Source organism: Zootermopsis nevadensis, unplaced genomic scaffold (genome assembly GCF_977971745.1).
Source record: "Zootermopsis nevadensis isolate Lab colony 2312 unplaced genomic scaffold, Znev_1.0 Znev_ptg000022l, whole genome shotgun sequence".
Lineage (NCBI taxonomy): Eukaryota > Metazoa > Arthropoda > Insecta > Blattodea > Termopsidae > Zootermopsis > Zootermopsis nevadensis.
Genome location: NW_028259154.1, coordinates 16,248,570 through 16,269,260, shown reverse-complemented (window position 1 = coordinate 16,269,260; position 20,691 = coordinate 16,248,570). Strand labels below are relative to the sequence as shown.

Below are 20,691 nucleotides of genomic sequence, written 5' to 3'. Positions count from 1 at the left end.
GTAGATGGGAGGAACCTATTGAAATGGATCTTTGGGAAGTTAAGTTGGAGGGTGTGAAATGGGATCATTCAGCTCAATACAGAATAATCAGCATTTAATGGTTTTAAATACTGATGCCATATAAAATATATACTGTTATTTATTGTAAATAGGTATATTAACAATATAATACCTTCTTACATATGTGCTAATGGAATGATGGTAGAATGAGTTTTGGGTTGTTTCATGGCAGCTGTGAGTTCTTCCTTACATTAAAAGAACATGTTCTGATGATTACTTGTTTGCTAATGGACTGCTTGTAGGTGGCAGGCTTGGTACAAATTTTGAGAGGCAATTTTCTTTTGTGATATATCTTTACACATTTCTTGTACCAAAGGCTGCAGTACTCTAGAAATTCTATATAATAACCTTTTATTTGGTCCCAGAGTTCATATTATGCTCCTTGTGGTGGTTGAATGAGGTAAAATTTAATGTCCTTATCATAGTATGAGGTTCATAACTTTTGCCCAGGATACTTTTGTCTCTAGGATCTGCATATGCCCTCAGCCTCCCTACAGTTATCATTCCTCTTACTTTCAGTTTTGTATTGTTACAAGTTTCTTTTAGTTCCCCCCCACCTCGCCATTATCAAGAAAGTCCAGTGCAGACAAAATACCAGTATCTGCTGGGAAGTGTTTCTGTACAGTACAACGTCCATTTAATGTTTTCTGATCAAAGGTGTTACTCATTTCAGATCAAATATCTGTAGTTCCATTACTATTATATCTTTCTTAAAAATACCCATCATTTAAGTTTTTCCTCAATTTAGTGTTATAAACATCCTCCAGAGGAATCTTAACTGGAGATTTCACAGTCATTTTCCTATTGCAGAAGTAAATTAGAATTTTTCTGTTCCAAATTTAACTTACGTAGCTTTAACATCTTGCTCTCCATACACAATACAGTAAAATGTCCCATGGATGTCATCAGAATTCATTATATTTAAATACCAGCTCAGAAAAGGGTTAACTGGAAGTAAGTGGGTAATTGAGTGGTAATATAATATTTGACATTAAAGATACTTCATAAAATGTAGTGGGAGTTGGAAGGAGAGTTAAGTTTTAAAAGTATGCTAAATTATTGTGTAGTAAATATTTATTATTTTTATTTAAAAACATAATACTATAAATTAGTTTATACTCATTCCTTTCCAATATACATAAAGTGATAGTTAACCCATGTCTCATCAGCATTTCATGTAATCAACAAGCACTGGAACAGGTGTACAGCGTTGCATGCTTGTAAAATTTACTATAAACCTGATGCTCACATGTTCAATCTCATACTTACTTCTGGTAAAGCAACCCAAAACAGGTTGGCTATCCATTTTCCTTCAAGATAAGTAGTTGTGACAACACGAATATGTATGACACAGCAGATGATTTTTCATTATCCCTTAATTCACTGATTATGTCTCTCCATTATCACTATATGTAACTGATGGCTGAGTAGTAAAACTACCAACACTGCTATTAGAAACTTTGATATCAGGTACGAGAGCAAACATTTTTACTGTATATAAGCCTCTTGGAAGGTTCTTCTGTTTCTGCTCTTTAATGCAACGCAGTCCTGCCTTCCTGAACAGTGTTCGGAGAAGGGAAATTGGTCGAGTCACAGATGAATCTTCCTCATGGATGTCAACTTCATCAGATGATGCTAGGTTTTCCTTTACGACTAAAATACCATTTGGTTTTAAGCCCTGCCTGTAAGAGACACAGTGTACATGAATCTGTAACAGTCAAAAATTACATTGGAAATGCATAATTACAAGTACTACAAGACTCATGTATTGTGTCATGTGAACAATAAAATATTAATCATAGAAGGAAACTGACACATGTATGTTATCATGTTTTTAAGGTTATGAGTTGTACTTTGTAATTTAAAAACATGCAACAGGCTTATTATTTCTTTAGTTCAGCATTTTGGAGTTTACTAATCAGTATTATCTGTTCTTCCCCCTAGATGGTAATACAACTGTCTACATATTCCATTAGAATTTATTTTGTATCTTCTATTAAATACATTTGTACATCATCTTCAGTATCATTCTCAGTCCTATTCCGATTGATATATCATTGGACACTTCTAACGAATCCCATTTCAGCAGATTGCATCCTGCTTTCTTTCCCCATTACCCCAAAATTAAGTTACATATGCTCACGAGCTTCATAACTGCTTTGTCCCTCAATTTATATTAAGGGAAATAATAGGAATTCTCGGAAACAGCTCAAAATATCAAGGTTTCTGGGGAGCATTCAGGTGTATTATGAAGACATACTTGCATGACTTGAAGAAATCTACTAGATCTTCATCTGTAAGATGCCCCAAAACCCACTGGCACCATATTATATCATATGTATTTTGTTTTGGTGAGAAATCCTGAAGACCTGAAACAATGTCAATGACATACAAGAGCACATATCAGTATGGGGTGGAATCAGACTTGGTACCATTTGAGTAAATCACACATAATGTTAATTATTCTGACTGTATGAAGGGTTAAGTCCTTTCATGTGCAACCATTTGAATATTGTAACCTGTATGTTTACACTTGAAAAGACACTTAGTGTCTTCAAGTGTAAACAGTTTTGTTTGTATGTATGATTTTACATATCAATACACTGCATGGAATGCAAGGTTTTAACTGTATGATAAAGTTTATTTCTGTAATTCATCTAGATTAATGTGTGTTCTATCGAATTTTTCTGAACACCATCTTCTTTCTTAACTTCCATTTTAACAATATATTTACATTAACATTATATTCACAATTCCTTCTGAGATCTGAGGATCTCACCACTGTAAAAATATTGTGATGCCACATGGTCTTGTAGGTGGTTTATAACATTTCAGAAGAACATACCAACTCCTTCATGATTAAAATTTAGGATTGGATATGAGGCATTTATATAAGCCAATGGTTATGTGCAGAAAAGAAAGAAGTGATAAGTGGCTGAGGAGTCCTGAATAGGATAGCTTTCTTGGTTCAGATTACTGTAAAATGTTTTAATGAATGTAACTTTTATTGTTCTTACCAACACAGTACAAATTCCCAACTTTTTGGCATGTTCCAATGAAATGTTTTGCTTCTTCTAGGAAGGTTGAATTTTGTTCAACCAAATCAACTTCATCAAAGAAGTGGAGAAGAAGATGTTTTGTTATTCTTCCAATCCCAGCTCCACAGTCTAAAGCCCGTTCATGACCTGGGGGATTCTGTAACTAAGTTAAAACATTATGTAGTTTTTACCCTTGTATTTATGAATTTTATGTTTGCAATAAAGTGGAGTATACTCTTAATTATCTGGCCTAATAGAAGGGAGAGGAAGCATGAATGATTGTAGAACACATAATCAGAAGTTACTATAATTTCAACTTGCATTTGTTGCATGCCAGTGTAACCCTAAAACAAACTACAGTAATATCATGATATGAAACTGAATGTCACGGTGTGATCTACAAGTTCTTTATTTATACTATAGTGATGGTAAAAATTATGTAAAATCAAAGGATATGTGAGTATGCTAATGAATAAAATCCTCTCGGGCGATCAGCCGCGTCAAAATGTTGAACAATAACACCGACGTTTCAGGGACCGTCTCTGTCCCCATCATCAGGATTCTGATGTGACCGGGTTATGTAGCTGTCTCCCATATATTAGATCTATATTTAAATTAATATTGACATGCCAGTGTTAAAGTGGTTTATGTAAAATGCTTTTAATGTTATATAAAATGACGTTTCTTGCTAATATCACATGAAAAATGTAAGGTAATTTGGTGTGCTTTCTAGGAAATGTTACTAACTTTAGTATAAATGATCTTCATTGATTACAGTGAATAAACTGTAAACATACATCTAAAACACTCATATACTCTTCTTTTTTGGCTTTGATTAACTCATATAAGAGTTATGAACTTTTAGCAAAAGGAAAATGAGTAGATTCAGGTAACTGGAACAAAATTTTTAACAAGTACAATTTGGGAAATTATAGTAAACAGACTTACAAATTATTATGTGAAGAATAGAATAACATGTGTAGACTTGTTAGTAGATGCCAACATTTTGGAGAAACACTTGTATCTACTGACATGTCTACAGAATATCATCATCCTCACTGCCATAAGAACCTCTTACCTCCATAGAGTAATACTTCATAAATTAAAAGAGAATTATAAACAAATGGATTTACATCATTTGGTCATGTAGAATGAATGAAGGTAGATTGTGCAAAGTATAGGTTGCGCGAGAAGTGCTGGCACTTGCACAAAGGACTGATTTTGGTCATATGAGATGGACCCATCTGAAGCACACGCTAGAGGGGTGTCAGCTTCAGTTGGTTTGTAGTTCTAGCTGTGTTTAGATCGGTGCATCACTGCAGGTGAGGCTGTGTGATCCCCACTACTACTGAACTCCCCTCTCTCAGCTTACACATCACACATTTGGGTGCCACGACTTCTCGCGCGACCTTTAGTAATGGAAATTAAACAAAAGGAAATTAGTCTGTAGTTATGTTAGAACATGAGGGGTGGACAGAAGTGATAGACATGAAACTATGGGAGACCAGATAGCAATAGAAATTGAACCTTCACAACTGAACACAAAATCTCATAATGAAAATATATACCACAGTAAAGTGAACTTACAATTATTTTTTTATCCTACCTTGAATAATTTTTTCAGGAAAGACACTGATCCTTGTATGTCAGTTCGAGAAACAAAGCCGAACCCCCCCAGCACCCCATCAATAGTAGGAGGAACTGACGACCAATACTCTGCTGCATTAGTGTAGAAGGATGCTCGGTCTTTTCCTTCAGTTTCAACTGCACTTGAGTCAGCTGGCTCCATATCAGTCAATACAAACTTAAAAAGAAAACAATGTAACTCATCCATCACGTTAGTGTTACCGATATATAATTTTGATGAAAGAAATAAAAGATAAAATACTGTTAATACCAATTTAGCAATTGGATATGATCCTGAGTCAGTTCTATCCACATCCTACTCTCAAAACCTGTGCCCATCTTATCACTCTTCAGCCAGTTCAGTACTGTTGATGACAGGACAATAATAATGAGACATAAGTCTTGTGACTATTGTATGGTATCAGTATGGAACAGAACCCAGAATTAAGGCCTTTTATTTGTAGGCCAGACATTTTATGTCTGATGTCATCCTAAATGTCACCTCCTAACCATCAGGCTCAGTATATCTGGGCGACTTTCTAAATTCAGAAACAAAAGTATATTTGTCTTAAGATAATTTGCAACAGCTTACTCCTGATACCCATAATTTGGATATCAAAATCAGGCACAAAACTACTGTGGTCTAAGCCATGGACATAAAACACACACACAGTTTCTGGTTGCATATGACTTTAAAGGAAATAAGTGAGCTTCGTGGTAAAAATTTGAGACCACAGAGTAAGAGTATGTATTCTTTAGAATCAAGATGTGTGTAAATGGTTGGAATTGAATTGAATAGTAAATATACTAAATTCTTGAAATGTTGTGAAAGGATGTATCTTACTGAACTAAAACCTAAAATATATCAATGTTATTGGTTGAAACAACCAAAGGACTGGAAGTAATTGTAATTTAATTTTAAGCAAATTTGTCCAGTTTTCCCGTGTTTTTTTTTATTATTATTTAGTGTTCTGTCTGACGACAGGTCCATATGAACAGGATCCTTCCATCCTTTTCTCGGACTGGGACCTGTTCATATACGTTCTTGGCAGATGATCCAGAAGTGGTTTGCCATTGCCTTCTTCTGTGTGTGAATGGAGTAATTGTTGGGATGCCACGGAGAAACCGAGGAAGCCCCCGGAGGAAAACTCCGTGTTGCCTAGACCACGGCCTTGCCCATACTATACTATTTTTACTTCCCTTACAATGCAGGTTAGTTTTTAAAACTGGCATTCATTATCCCACCAGTATTAGAAAATTTCACCTAAAAATTTCAAATAATACTCAACACAAAATTTACTGGGTATCAAATATTGTCAAAACGGACTTGTAGGTTATGTTGGGCAAAGATATTCAAAAGTTTCGCCCATTATAAATGCAGGATCTTTCAAATCATAGCTGTAGGCAGCATATACCATGGTAGACCTACATGAACCTGTCTGCTTTATTTAGTTATACATGTAAGCCTGCTTAAACAATCGATTAACATACCACCAATCAAGATATTACAAGGAGACAACTGGCGTGCTCCTACCTTATTGTAACGCCATTTGTTTCTTTCGCAGGATAGCCAACGAAGCACGTGTAATGCATAGAGATCTGACCTAGCATTAGACTGATCATGTTCTATTGAGCCAATCAATCTTCCAGGAGGAGAACCATTTAGTAACAGACTTTAGTGTGGTATTAACTGTGGTTTCCAACATGGCAGATGTTAGTGAATCGGTGAAGTTAGTAGAAGCGAAGAAAAGGTTAACAGCAGCCAGAAAGAAGGTATGTGATGCATGTATATATTTATTTGAAGACGTGCAATAATATGACTCTGTAACACTACAGCAATAGCTATGGTTGGCTGGCAATGTAAAGGTTTTGCTGGACGATGTATGTGGTTGTACACGTCAGGAACAGTGATGTGACGTGACGTGACGAAGGGTGGTAGGAAGGCTGTAATGCTGTGTGGAATTGTAGATTAATTATTCCTCCAGAACGCTGTGTTAAAGTTGACATGGCATTCAGACTCAGAAGACCAACATTGACAAAGTGTTGATAGAATTAATGTCAAGAGTGGAGATATACATAATCAACAAGCCCCTTCGAAATGGTACCATTTAAATATGAAAGGCAAATGTTCAGATAGTGGATGTCTTTGACTTCACATAGAACTTCAATCTGGTAGCTCTGTAGATACCAGTATTTCCCCAAGTCGTTTGTATCAGCCTTCAAAATGATATGGCATAACCCCAAAGAACAGTATTGCAAAATGCTGGTAGAATTTGTTGCTGTAGTGCAGGTGCATACAGTCACCAAGCACCTTGGTAATGTTACTTGTTACCTCAAGCCTTACTTACTTGTTTAAATTTGAAAGTCATACACTCAGATTACTGAGTTCTTCGACAGTTCATATAAAACTCAACATTGCTAACATTTTGTTATACATTCTCCCAAAGAAGTACAAGGTATTTTCTGAGCAGATAACAATTGGACCTGCAATGTTGACTTAGCAATGCTACATTGAAATAGCTGTAATGAGCACGAATCATCTAGAGTGCCCCATTTTGAACGAAGACAGCAGTAAAACATAGGTTACCAAATTGAGGTCAGAAACTGCCCAGTTTCTGAGCATTAAAATGCTGCTGCTAGTAAGTTCTTTGTTTATATTATTTCTGCTTTTCATCTTGCACTGCTGCCATTTGGTCAATAATTAGATATAATAATTTATAAAGTGAGAATAGATGGGACTAAGAATAAGTTTGTAAGCATCCTTCCTACCTAATGATCATCTGAGCATATGCAGCCATAATCTAACCCTATCTGTCAAGTGATATCCATTTGCTCGCATTTTATGATTTGGGAATCGCTGAGTGGAATTACGTATTGCCGTTATGTCATAGGTCGCTGCTCAAAAATAATGGCTTGGGATTATGTCAGGAATACATTTGAACCTTCAGATTCTGTCAGAATGTTGATTGGTGCATTACACCCTGCTCTTCTGCAAGTTTAAAGTTCTAAGGGTAGTGTTTTAATGATTCTAATTCCTTGGTGACTTAGGGAAGTGGAAATAAAGTTACTGATCAGAGGTAGATTTTGCAATAACGAAAGCGGATTGTTGACGGCAGTAATGTAACACAACAATGCCGAGTAAACAGATGACACAACAATTAGTTTCTTAGGTAACATAACAATTCAAGCAGGAGTTCATATAAAAGCTGACCATTGTTGTCAGTCCATATTTACACATTGTTGATATGGATCTTTCACATGTTCGTTACACATCTTCGTTACGCTTTTCTGCCGAATGACCCTTCCGTATAGACATATTTACGTCAAAAATGTTAACTCCTTCAACTGTTTGCGATTGTAATCGTGAGACTTGCAAGGAAGCCCCGAAGCATTAAAGGCTACTGCATAGCAGACAGTATGTTTCCTCCTTCACCCCACTTCCTCCCCCGCAAGTCTCAAGATTACAGTCGCAAACAGTACTCAGTAAAAGAATTTATTAATACGTGTAAGTAATAATGGTGATGGTTCTCATCATAATTATTTTGCTGTAATACTGTAGTTCCAAAATTCTGCCAATAGCTGTTATAACTATGTATTTATATTTGTACTAGAAACAAGTATTGTATTTGTGCTATGACCTGTTCTACATCCTTGGCTTAGGCCTATGAAGGATCTATGTAATGTAAATAAATTCTATTCTATTGCTCAGATCATATAGCATTGGACAAGAAGATGATTACAAAAAACAAAAAGTTGACAGTGGAACAACGGTTCCGCAGAATCTGACGTAAATACATTTATGTAGTGTAATGTAATAATTCTTAAGTACTTACTTGTGATATTCTAAAACGTTTTTACCAGCACAAAATTATCTAGTCTACGACGCACGTCTACAAGCGATTCACAGCTCAGCTTTTTAAGTAATAACGAAAGCGGATTGTTGACAGCAGTAATGTAACACAAAATTGCTGAGTAAACAGTTGATGTAACAGTTAGTTTCTTAGGTAACATAACAATGCACGCAGGAGTTCATCTTTGTTATGCTTTTTGCCGAATGACCCTTCCGTATAGACATATTTACGTCAAAAATGAAATTGTTTCCTTTTTCATTGCAACTGAAATTAAGATATCATTAATTTAAATCATTAATTTTATGTATGTGTAATTCTGTTATATTTTTCAGCTTAAAGAATATCAGCAGAAGAGTAGAGACAGTCATCCTGCTGGAATTATAACCTCAGAAAAGAAAATTACACCTAAGCTTCAGCTTGAAGAAGGTGGAGGTTCTTTGGAGCAAAATTTAGTGTTTGATTCAGGGCCCAAAAATCTTGAACATAGTGAGGTACAAAGTGCAGTAAATTAGTTTATATGTTCTTAATTTGTGTATTTATGAGTTTTTAGATAACATAGCATTCCGTATTATTTTAATTACAGATTGGAATTGGAACAAGTGATGGTAGCAAACTACAAACTTTTATTGAACCTTCATCAGAATTACAAGGAAGATTATATGAACCAGTAGAACCGAAAGAAATTGATGCTTATTGTAGTACAAGTAATGATAAAATTAATGAATTAAACATAGAAGAAGCTAATATCTCTCACAGTGGAGTAATGAATGAAGTAGAGAAAAATACGTGTAAAGGGTATACAAGTAGTGACATTTCTTCTTTCAATGCTATGCCCACAAATGCATTTGCTGCTTTCCCTACATTAAATATGCTTTCCAGTAATATTCATTCTTCAGACATTGCTACAGCAAGGGATTTCTTTGATAATCTCTCCTCTGACACACAAAGTCAACCATCTAATGGCAGTACTGACATAACTTCAGGTGTAAAGGAATCAGAACAGGTCAGAACAGTACATCATTTGTTTCCAGCATACAGTTATGAACATTTAGACATTTCAGATGAATTACAAAGCAGTGTTCCATTGAGCATTGAAGATTCAAATTCTAGCCAAAGTGTAATTTTTCTAAATTCTGACACTACTACTTTCCAAGAATCAATACAAGTCAGTGACAATAAAATGGACCAAAGTGCCATTGATAATCAGATCAGATCAGACATGGAAACAAACAATCAGCATGAAACACAAAACACTAGTGTTCTTTTATCAACACCAGAACATTCAGTAAATGCTAGATCTAGTATTGAAAGTCTTCGTCAGTTGTCACAACAGATGAATGGTCTTATTGGAGAATCCACTGAAGGCATTACAGTACATATCGAAGACAGTGAACTTGAACGTAGAAATCAAGAATTGGCAGCCATGCTAGCAACTGAACTGCAGAAGCGTGAACAGCTTGAATTACAGTTGAAGGGAAATGTAAGTAATTTTCATATGTAGCATATTTTAGCCAGATAACTTACATTTTCAGTTTACTTGCAGTGACAGTATGACAGCATACAGGAAAAGTGATTGTTGTTCTGTAACTTTCCTGGATGCATAGCAGTTACTTTACCTTTAAAATTATTTGGGCTCATGATATCAGAAACTGTACTCATATTTCAAAACTTGTGTCTCATTAACCAGATATGTCAGTAGTTAATACTTTGTTGTTATTTCCATTGAGGTTACTGCTAATCTAGTCTTTATGGCAGTTCAGAAAATTCTTTATGGCTTCTCTGTCAAGGGAATTTCAAACATTTCAGGTGAATATGTCTATGTGGTTACATTTTCAAGTTACTAATATTTGCTGCTTACAACATAAACTAGCTTAAATGTTCAAATAGAAGCCATAGCAAAACAATATGGTGGACTAGTTAGTATATCTTCTTAATATTCTGAGGTCCTAAGTTAATGTTTTGGTTCAGAGATTAACTAATAATGATTATGATTTCCTTTGTATCTCGGCAGTCACTTTCTTCCACACTCCTCCCAATTCATGATTGAAAATAATTCTGTCATTTGATGTCAGTGCTATATGAGCTATGCTGTTGATAATATAATCATGTAATTAAGCATTCCAGTGTGTTATTGATATTATGTGCTAATTAAGACCTTTCACACACATAATATTCTGAAGTTCAAATTATTTTTATTATGGTGACATGTTTTGGTATAATGGTACCATCCTCAGGCCATTCTGTATATTTTCCCAACTTGAGTTAAAAAGGTGGAATTGAACTAAAAATAAAATTAACTATAATTTTACTATTGAAATAATGTTAATCATAGTTAAGTTCAACTTTTTTTACCTCTAATTGGCAAAACGTACTAGACTGCCATAATAAAAAGAACTTGAATTTCAGAGTATTACATGTTGAAGATCTTCATTACCATATAATGTTGATATGTCATTAAATAAACTAAGAAGCAAGTAACCTGGGTTGATATTTATAGTTTGTCTTGTAGTTCAAGTCCATATTATTATTTTAATCTTGGTCTTGCAATTTCTGTATTCATGTGAAGTGAACTTTATAATTGCAGCAGTCAGAGATGTGCCAGTTGCAGTTGGCACTGGATCAGCTGCAGACCGAGTCAGAGGCCAGGGTGACACGAGAACTTGGACCAGTGCAGGAACAGCTCCAACTACATGTGCAGACAGTTGGAATACTTGTAGGGGAAAAGACTGAACTCCAGGCAGCACTCACAAAGAGTCAGAATGTGGCAAAGCAGAAAGCCAGTAAGTACTATATTAGTCACTGATTTCTGTTATAATGGCCATTACCATCATCATCATTACAGATTAAGTTTTTGGCATGTTCTGATTACAAGATGGTTTTAGCCATTTCTTCCATCTTTTTCTGGATATCTCACATTAACTTTCCCTCATTTTGTGTTCACAAGGCAGAATCAGTGTTTGATTTTCAGGTGTTATTTGCTTTAAAAAGGATTCTACTGTATGGGGTTAGATTTATTTTGCTTATATACAAACATGTACTACAATGCTCTACGAAAATGTTTGGTGTTGGCATCTCAGCATTGTGAATCAAATTAATTTTTAAATGTGTGAATGGAATTATTGTGTAAGTCAACCTTTGGGCTGAAATATTCTTTGTATCTACATGAGTGAGTTAAAATGTTTTCCAAATAATAATCTGTTTCTTTGCGCATTAAATCTTTCAGGAGTTTCCACGGAATTTTTCATATTGTTATTCATTCCAATTTTGTCACAGCTAATTTCTAGAGATTAAGTGTTGAAGGAGGTCCAATGTATTTTAGTCCATTTGGACTTCAAGAGACACAACTGATGACAAATTTTCTTCAGCAAAGTTGACAGTAAAAATCTTTGGGTCTTGGAATTTATCATTTTTCAGGTATGTAATAATATTACAAATTATTAGATATGATATTCTGAATAATTATTATTTAAATTGTTCTGTGTAGGTGAAGCTGAAGAACTACAAGGTCGCCTGAAAGCCTCTAGACACAGAGTTATGGACTTGGAGAAGGAAGTTTCTTCATTGCAAGGAACAGTTGAAAGGTTAGAGAAAGTTGCTAATGAGCTTTCGTCTGAGCTTGATAAACTGAAACTTGAACAAAAGATGACCAGTAAGCAGCTTGTGGAGTCAGACGAAGAAAAATTAGAATTGCATCAGAAGCTGAATACAAAAACAAATGATTGTGCGGCATTACAGCAAGAACTGCAAGGAAAAGTTTCTCAGCTTTCATTAACACAGCTTCGAGTACAGCAGGTATGCTTAGATTTTTGTGGGATTTATGAAAAATTGTGTAAATTGGAATAAATATAAAATTCTTAAACTTTCCTTCACTTTAACCCTTAATTCACTACATTAACATTTTCACAACGTATAATACCAGAAACTAAAAATATATTCTTATTCTGAAAGTTAAAATCATTTTCCAAACACTGTGACCTTCCATGAAAATGGATGAAGCATCAGTTTTATGTCATGGGACGTAATGTGTATGAAGAAATATACACATTCTGTCATTTTTACTGAAGACATTTCCACCACTTCAACACACGTTCTTGCTTCTAGGAAGTAAGTACATTTACAGTGTTCTGTTATTCCACATATTACACTGGTTCATCATTATCATAAAACCATATAAATGTTTCATACAGCCACCGTGTTATTTTTAAGGACAGTGACATTATTTAACAAAACTTGTGTCTTTGCCAAGTTCTACCATGAAACAATTTTGTGCTTTTGCTTTAAGTAATCGTAGTGTTCCTCACACACCAAAAAGTTAAACAGTTACTGTTAATGTTTGTATGCTTGAAGGTTGGATTTAAAAGGTTATGATCAGTTAGTCCTGCAGCACCATGGCTTTCCCACCAAATTCCTCTTTTCATACAGTAATTACTCTGAAGCTGGGATAGCTCAGTCAGTATACTGACTAGCTATGGGCTTGATGAATGGGGTTTGGTCCCTGATTGGGGCAGAGAATTTTTCCTCTAGCCTGTGTGTCCTGGCCTGCTGTGGGGTCCACCCAGCCTCCTATCCAATGGGTACCAGGGTTCTTCCTGGGGGTAAAGCGCAGCTGGGGCATGATGCTGACCACTCACCTCCATCTAGTGCCGAGGTGGTGGCAGTTACTAACCTTTGAATTTTTTTAAATTCATTTACCAGCTAAGTACAGTGGACACTTCAGAAACAGATAGACAGCTGGAGGCATTGCACCAACAGAAGGTCTCTCTTGAGAAGCAGGTTGCTGACCTGCAGCAGACAGTGAAGTCTGTTGGTTTAGAACGTGATCAAGCCAGTCAACAGTATCAACAGTATGTACAGCAATTGAATGGCCAGTTGCGGACATTAGCATCAAAGGTACTGACATTGGTGTTGGTGGATATTTTTGTCATCATCATATATTTATATATAAGATGAATGCTGTGTGTGCATTTATTTTTATCTATGCATATATGCCTGTTTATGTCTGTACACCTGTCTGTGTATGCCTCAAGGTGATGTCTTTTAACAAATGCATGTTGGAAAAATATGAATATAACTTGTGTTAGAATTGGCACTTGACTGAAAGATCTTCATAAATGTCTGTATTTATTGAATGCAACATAACACCAAATTAAAAAGTCTTTCAGAAAACGTTATACAAGTAAGATACAGTTGATTTCAGGGCACAGAATGTTGTGCGGATGATGTGAACACATCTTTCAGCCTATATCACTTTATTTTAATCTATGATGACTTCAGCTTCCTGGTTATAAAACATAAGATTGTCTTTGAACCACATGTGACTTTGGTATGTCCACCTTGTAACTTGTAATTATGGCACTCCAGTAGTAAAGTGTAATTTGTGCAATATATTATGCTTCTGTGAACTTTGAAGATTATCATATGTTGATTATTTTATCTGATTTCAATGCTTCTCATTATATAATTTTGTCCATTCTCCTGTTACTTCCATTTTCTTAGGTCCAGTAGCCTTGGGACATTGTACTCAGGCATTGAATTTTTTTTCCAAATTTAATAATCGCGAAGCATATTCTCAACAATAATTTTCTCAGATGTTACTGAACCCACATTTCAAGATTAACTGATGAAAAAGGTATGAAAATTATCTGAGAAAATGTTATTGCATATAAGAATGGGAAAATATTACACATATAATAAAAGTGATTTTCATTCACCAGGTTGAATCCTTAAACTCTGAAAATGAACAGTTGGTAACAAGGGAGCAGAGTTTGGTGCGACATATATCAGAAGTAGAGAAACAACTGCAGCAACAGCAAAACCAAAAACGACCAGACTCTTCTCTGAAACTGTTACAGCAGGACTCACCACTGCTGCAGGAGCTTGAAGCAAAACTTGCACTTACTGAGACAAAGGAACAGGCTCTAGCAGAGAAGCTGGATTCTCAAGTACTGTTAACATAATGTAGATTTCATAACATTGTAGCATCCTTTTTGACAAGTCAGTTGACAGTCCAGTTGGTTAAGAAATTCCCTGACTATTACCAAACCTGAAGGTTTCACAATAATCAGACCTTATTCTGAGCTCATTGAATCCTATGATAATTCCTTTAAGATCCACTTCAATATCATACTCCAAAATGTTTTATAACACCATGATTATTAATGTACCAAATATCCATTTTGTTAGGGACTCAGTTAGGATTAAGGAACACATTACATACTTTTTGTTATTCTTTGAAATATTGGAAAATAGGTGGAATTAAAGTGCCAGAAATTTTTCAAGACAGTATACCAGAGCTGCAGAATGACACAACCTTTGCTGTAATAAAATCAGGTTTCCCAACCTTCGAGCTGACACTTCTGTAACAAGCACAGAAGAGGACAAGGTTCAGATAGCTGGTTCAATGATACATGTTTTTATTTCTATTCTTACAATTCTTTGGGGGTGCATTGTTAAACACTCCTTCTTGCTGAAGTAGTTCTATGAATGGGTGAGAATGAAAAGAGTAAAAGTAGTCAAACCCATGGAGACTTACGGGTCTGTTTGTGCCATTTGGTGTTGATAGCCTTATTTCATGCTAAACATATAGCATTCTTGTAAGCATTGCTTCATGGGACAAAGCCATTCTACACACAGTGCTCTGTTGCCTTTTGAATAGAGGCCCTAGTGGGATGAAATAATTATTTATGTAACACGGGGAACTGCTGGCAGACCAGCAGCACATATAGGATGAAATGAAGCCTCTAATATCAAGAAAGTTGGCACATGATAATGTTTGTGACTTGCATTTGGGAATTATGAATCTCTGTCATGGCACGGACTATCCTGGCTGAAAATTTTTGTGGTTGCTCTCAGTAACTGCAGGTGAATACCTAGGTAGTACCTTCAAATAGAACATGATCACTTTTTAATTCTTTCAAGTTCACTGAATTACTAAACAGGAAAACACTTATTTATTTGTAATATTTGAACATAATAACTGATGAGCTTTTATTATATGAAGTCCTTTTAATGTATGATTTATTAAACTGAAGGTTTATGTGTTACTTCTCTAGATACAAGAAAATCAGTGCTTACAGAGGGAAGTGGAAGAGAAGAATGGCAGAATATATGAAATGGAATCAATGTTAGAAAGGTTTCAAGGAGACCAACCAGATAAAGATAAGCTTTTGGCAGCCATGGAGAGTGACAAAGTGGCAGCAGCTCGTGCTGTAGGGCAGAATCAGCGGCTGAAACAACAACTTGAAGAACTGCAAGATGGCTTTGTTAAAATGGTGAGTCTGACTGTTATTGGAATATCAGGAATACACATAAATCAAATTCAGGCTATGGATGGATTTGAGCAGTGAATAAAATTATGTAATTCATTATTTTCTGTGGCATATATCATACTAGCATATGAAAGAAAACTGAATAAATTTTGGGATTGATACATGATTTTGTAAACATATTCACACTTGTTTTCTTTTAGAGCAATGACAAACTAGAGCTGACTGAGAAATTGCAGCATGAACAATATATTTCTAAGGAACAAGGAGAAAGACTGACCCAGCAAGAAATGGAACTGAATGACTTGAGGTAGATTGCATTATGCTTTTCAAGTACACAAAATTATGGCTAATGTGATTACTTTCTTATTCCAATTTGATACCTGTGTGAGGTGTATACCCATCTTAATGCAGATTTCTTTTTTGTTTACATTTTGGGGAGTGCTTGAAGTGAAATGTAAAGAGTGTATGATTTAAAATTTTAAATTATTTACATGAAGAGGAAAGCTCATTGTTTCTTCCATATCTGTTGGGAGAGAGCAAATTTTACAGTTTTCCTTTATACCAGATTTATCCTATTCTGATTACAAGTTATGAGAAAGGATGGGGTGGAATGAGTCCATCCATAATTGGGAGGTTTCATTTATGTTCAGCCCTTACTTGTTTCCATTTACACATGTACCTTTTCATGCAGATAGAAAATCCTGCTTGATGTGTTATAGAACTCAGTTGTCACAGAAAGAACAAGTACTTCAACAGCATGCTTCACAACTCTCGAATCAGATGTTACATCATAGCCAAATTGCAGATCGTATGAGACACTATGAAGAGCAAGGACAGCTGAATGAACTCTTGCAACAAGATTTGGAGCAGGCCAGGGTAATATAACAGTTTCTTCTATAATGTTATATTTTATATATCAGCCTGGTCTTTGAAAGTACAGTAGCAGATGGCATGGTAGTCTTAGGGTTAAGGCAACAGCCTGCTCTGCTGGAGGTGCTTATTTTTTCAAAAGTTGGCTTCCTATATAAAATTAGTGGTTTTTTTATGTATTTACCAGGAACATATTCAGGCATTAAGCGCACAGAACGGTGAACTTCGGGCCCTCTTAGCACAGCAGGTTACTCATGATGCAGGCATCAACAGTGGAGATGACACAATCAGTCGCAAGGATGAAATGTTGTCAACATTGTCTGCTAGAGTTGAACAGCTGGAGCTAGAGCGTGACCAAATGTTGGAAAAGTTGAAACATCAAGAGCAGCATGAAGAGGAACAAAATTCATTAGGTGACTTAACAGTATAAACTTGTTCTTGGGAAAATATTAGAACACAAAATGGAAATGAAATTTGGAGCTTCATAATTCAGAAAGGTTAGCTGATGGTGTCCAGGTAGTGAAGCTCAAATGGGAAAACAAAACATACATGCAGAATTTTGGTGGGGAAACTTGTTGGAAGGTGACAACATGGAGTTCCAGATTAGGGATCGGAGTATAATATTAAAAAAGATTTCATGACATTGAAAGTAGAGTTGTCCTGCTGCATGCCATGGAGGTGATTACAGGTAGAGAAGCTATAGCTCCTACGTGTTCTTGACCATGGCACAAGATGAGTGGTCAGTGTCAAGCTCCATTTGCTCTTTACTCCTGGGGGAAGGATCCCTAGTGTTCACACAGTAGGAGGCTTGGTAGGCCAGAGGGCCTGTCTTAATGCAGACTAGAAGAAAAATCTTTTGCCTATATTGGGGATTTAACCCTGGTCATCCAGTCCATTGTCATTAGTCTTGGGATTTGTTACAGCTTGTAAGTGTGCATTTATGTACTATACTGTATGGTACTGTGCCCAATGTATTCCACTTTCTTCTAGCTTCTGACATTGTCAATGCAAGGTTAAGTAGAGATGGAATCCCAAAAGATTCTGACTCGATGAAGGTAGCCATGGAGAAACTGGAGGAAAGATTTACAAGAACAATGAAAGAAGTTGCTGAACTTTCTGATGAAAAACAGAGGCTGGAGCATCTTGTGTTACAGTTACAAGGAGAAACAGAAACTATTGGTGAGATATTATCTTTTATCATGTTATGTATGATTATGCTTCATTATCCCAAACTGAACATTGTGGTTGAGTGGATTTCACTCCTGTGATGTTTTCCTGTACATGATAGTAAATGTTCTGTCTTAAAGTGGATAAAGGTAATACTTATGTGAGATTCATGTTCTTTTATTCTTTCAGGGGAGTACATTGCCTTATATCAAGTGCAGAGGAGTATCTTGAGGCAGAGAGCTCAAGAAAAAGATGAGCAATTATCAAAACTTTCCAAAGATAGGGAGGAAATGCGGAATAAGCTGAGTGAACTGAATGAGTTAGTACACAAACTGGTGGCAGAGAAGGAATCCATTCATAAGATGAGTCACAGTATACCTGTGGAACATGTAGTTGAAAAAACATCAATTAATCATAAACAACCAGAAGGAGGAGGTATTATAAAAAGAGAACTGAATAATTTTTGATCACAGCTGAACACAGACACCTTTCTTTCTAAAGAAAGTACTTTAATGTGATTCTTGTTCACACATTATAATTAATACTAAATAAAAATTGTCACTACAAAATTTCAGGAACTAGATCTGTTTCTGTCCTGGGTGATTTATTGACATAAAACTGAGTCTTCATTCATGTTTTATTTCTTGTGTTGGCTGCTGTGATCAAGCTCGTGATCCTTTAGCTCTTTGCAGTATTGTTTATGTACTGTGGTTTACTATGTTGGTCCACCAGGGAACATAAAGTTTACTGCATTCTGCAGTGTTGGGCATAGAAAAGAGTTAAATAGTAATCTAGTTGATGGCAAGTTCTTGTGAATACAGTAATGAACCTTTGGGTTTCATAAGAGGCAGTGAATTTCTAGACCGTCTTTGAGTGAATATTAACTTTTCAGGAAGGACTCTACTCCATTCAGTTGTTATCCTAACCACCAGATTTGACTCCTTTGACTACCATAAATAAAATAAAATATAACAACAGTTATGATAATAATAAACTGTTAATGTAAAGACCTGGATACAGGGGGAAAAATGTTAAATGTCATGTAGATCAGAAATATGTGCATTTTCTAGAAATTGTCAGTAACTTAATTTTGTAATCTACAAATGAAAGCAGTGTTTTGTACAAGTCACACATTCAGTATTTCAAAACACATCAGTATTGTCCATATCAGTTTGTCTGTGGTCAATAGTGATTTAGGTTTGGCTGTTACAGCTTAATTTGTGTAGTGGTTATGAAACATCCACTGGCCAAAAAAAAGTTCTTTCTGTGCGGCAGTGTTCACTCCATTGTTACATGTGCTCATACTGCGTGTACAAAAGATAAATGCTATTTTGGATGGTAGTACTAAGCTAAGCATTTGCTGAACATAGCATACTACCTTCCCTCCTGACTCCCCATCAGTAAGATACCAAGATAAACTTAAGCCAGAGAATATGAAAATTGAAACTGTCAATTTAACTTTCAGGTGTACCCAATGGTGAAATTGTGGAAGTTGAGGATGCAGTAGAGGTAAACAAGACACAGCAGATTCCACCATCAGGAAACCATCATCCACCATCAGTGCAACCAGACACAGCAGGCAAGATCATGGCTCTGCTGTCTGAGATTGGGAGCAGCAGTCTTGTGGATCCTCAATGTAGTGAAAACTTTCATCCCTGCCCATGGTGCTCAGGAAGACTTATTACAGTATAAAGTAGGTTTGTACAAATGTTGCCTTATTTGTATTTGTTTCACTATCAGAAGTGGAAGTGATGAACTATATCTCTTTTGCACTTGAAAATGAAGCCGATGCATAAGAGACTGTCTAGACGTTTTAAAGACAGTATGGTTTATTTGGTTATTTGTAAACCTACAATAGGTACAAGCTGTTACTCTGTAGAGGAAGCTGTTGTACCTAGGAACATAATTTGTGTTGTTATTGGTTCATCCCAAATAATCTGTACTCTTTAATATATTAGTGATCTTTCAAATTGGCACAACCTTACAGTGTATGCTTTTGAAGTATGTAGTGTGTTAAAATACTAACATACTCATACATAATTGAACTCTGTGATTAATCCTGTTGACGACATTTCCCATGTTATTATTGTAATGGTGAATAGTTCTACTTTGTACTGATCAATGATTTATTTTGAGCCAGGTTTGGATTGCTGATGTTAAGTATGTTAGCTGGGCTAACATGGATAACTTGAACACTCCACGCCTGTTTTGAGCTCTTACAATTCAAGGTGTAAAGTGATTATGAGGTATTGGTAATGTACAGATATTGATGGTGCTTGAAATTGTACATTAGAATGCATGGATATACATTTTTAATTAATAAAACTATGTTGACAATAAAAAAACCTTTGGATCTGAATGATTGCTTTCAATAGTCATATGCTATTCTGAATACTCTACAAACATCCTAAGTATGACGTAGAAGTGAAGTTGTTCCTATGGCAAGGTATCATGCCATAAGAGTGGAGGTAAAGCTCCATGTACAGTATTTTTAATTCTAGGTTCTTGCTGTGCTCCAGCTGCTTTATTCCAGGGAGATGACCGGTACCTACTGACTTAGGTGGTTGTGCCTCAGGACTGGTTTTTATGTGCTTTTAAAGAGAAATCTTCCTTCTTCCAGGGATCTACCCCAGTCTTTCAGCCAGTAGCCAATCATTTGCTGATTTAACTATTCTAGTACCTATCCAGAAGTATGAGACAAATGATCACTCATTGCTTATGTTACCTGCAGTGATCTTGTCTGGTAACTTTTCACCGAAGGCTGTCATACCACATGGCACAGTTCCCATTACATAAAGGAACATGAATTTA

The 20,691-nt window shown here is 35.8% G+C and overlaps 2 protein-coding genes across 5 annotated transcripts; one reads left to right on the top strand and one right to left on the bottom strand.

Annotated features, from left to right (window-relative positions):
* Window positions 1-1,116: 1,116 nt before the first annotated feature.
* Ntmt (N-terminal methyltransferase) lies at window positions 1,117-8,669 on the bottom strand. Of its 4 annotated transcripts, none has more exons than XM_022072430.2 (5): window positions 8,558-8,669; window positions 4,705-4,902; window positions 3,078-3,261; window positions 2,321-2,429; window positions 1,117-1,742 (listed from the first exon to the last, which is right to left on the bottom strand). In XM_022072430.2, the coding sequence occupies exons 2-5, from the start codon at window positions 4,885-4,887 to the stop codon at window positions 1,448-1,450; spliced, it is 771 nt and encodes a 256-aa protein (XP_021928122.1). In that variant the 5' UTR covers window positions 4,888-4,902; window positions 8,558-8,669; the 3' UTR covers window positions 1,117-1,447. The 4 variants fall into 4 exon arrangements, with proteins under 4 accessions (XP_021928122.1, XP_021928120.1, XP_021928121.1 ...); XM_022072428.1 differs by lacking the exon at window positions 8,558-8,669 and adding an exon at window positions 6,259-6,388; XM_022072429.2 differs by lacking the exon at window positions 8,558-8,669 and adding an exon at window positions 6,216-6,293.
* LOC110833895 (Golgi matrix protein 130 kD) lies at window positions 6,370-20,239 on the top strand. Its single transcript, XM_022072457.2, has 14 exons — window positions 6,370-6,497; window positions 8,908-9,066; window positions 9,159-10,055; window positions 11,160-11,355; window positions 12,060-12,367; window positions 13,271-13,465; window positions 14,290-14,517; window positions 15,628-15,846; window positions 16,044-16,150; window positions 16,563-16,719; window positions 16,901-17,126; window positions 17,704-17,892; window positions 18,070-18,315; window positions 19,346-20,239. Exons 1-14 carry the CDS (start codon window positions 6,429-6,431, stop codon window positions 19,570-19,572), a joined length of 3,423 nt encoding a protein of 1,140 aa, XP_021928149.2. The 5' UTR covers window positions 6,370-6,428; the 3' UTR covers window positions 19,573-20,239.
* The last annotated feature ends 452 nt before the right edge of the window (window positions 20,240-20,691 follow it).

What these genes read in the sequence shown, in the direction of transcription:
- LOC110833895 (XM_022072457.2), top strand. Translation starts at nt 6,429, where the DNA reads ATGGCAGATGTTAGTGAATCGGTGAAGTTAGTAGAAGCGAAGAAAAGG. An exon ending in CAGAGAAGCTGGATTCTCAA is followed by an intron (nt 14,518 to 15,627) that starts GTACTGTTAACA and finishes TTACTTCTCTAG; the next exon opens with ATACAAGAAAATCAGTGCTT. An exon ending in AAGATGGCTTTGTTAAAATG is followed by an intron (nt 15,847 to 16,043) that starts GTGAGTCTGACT and finishes GTTTTCTTTTAG; the next exon opens with AGCAATGACAAACTAGAGCT.
- Ntmt (XM_022072430.2), bottom strand. Translation starts at nt 4,887, where the DNA reads ATGGAGCCAGCTGACTCAAGTGCAGTTGAAACTGAAGGAAAAGACCGA. An exon ending in TCCTGAAAAAATTATTCAAG is followed by an intron (nt 3,262 to 4,704) that starts GTAGGATAAAAA and finishes GTTTTAACTTAG; the next exon opens with TTACAGAATCCCCCAGGTCA. An exon ending in GATTTCTTCAAGTCATGCAA is followed by an intron (nt 1,743 to 2,320) that starts GTATGTCTTCAT and finishes TGTCTCTTACAG; the next exon opens with GCAGGGCTTAAAACCAAATG.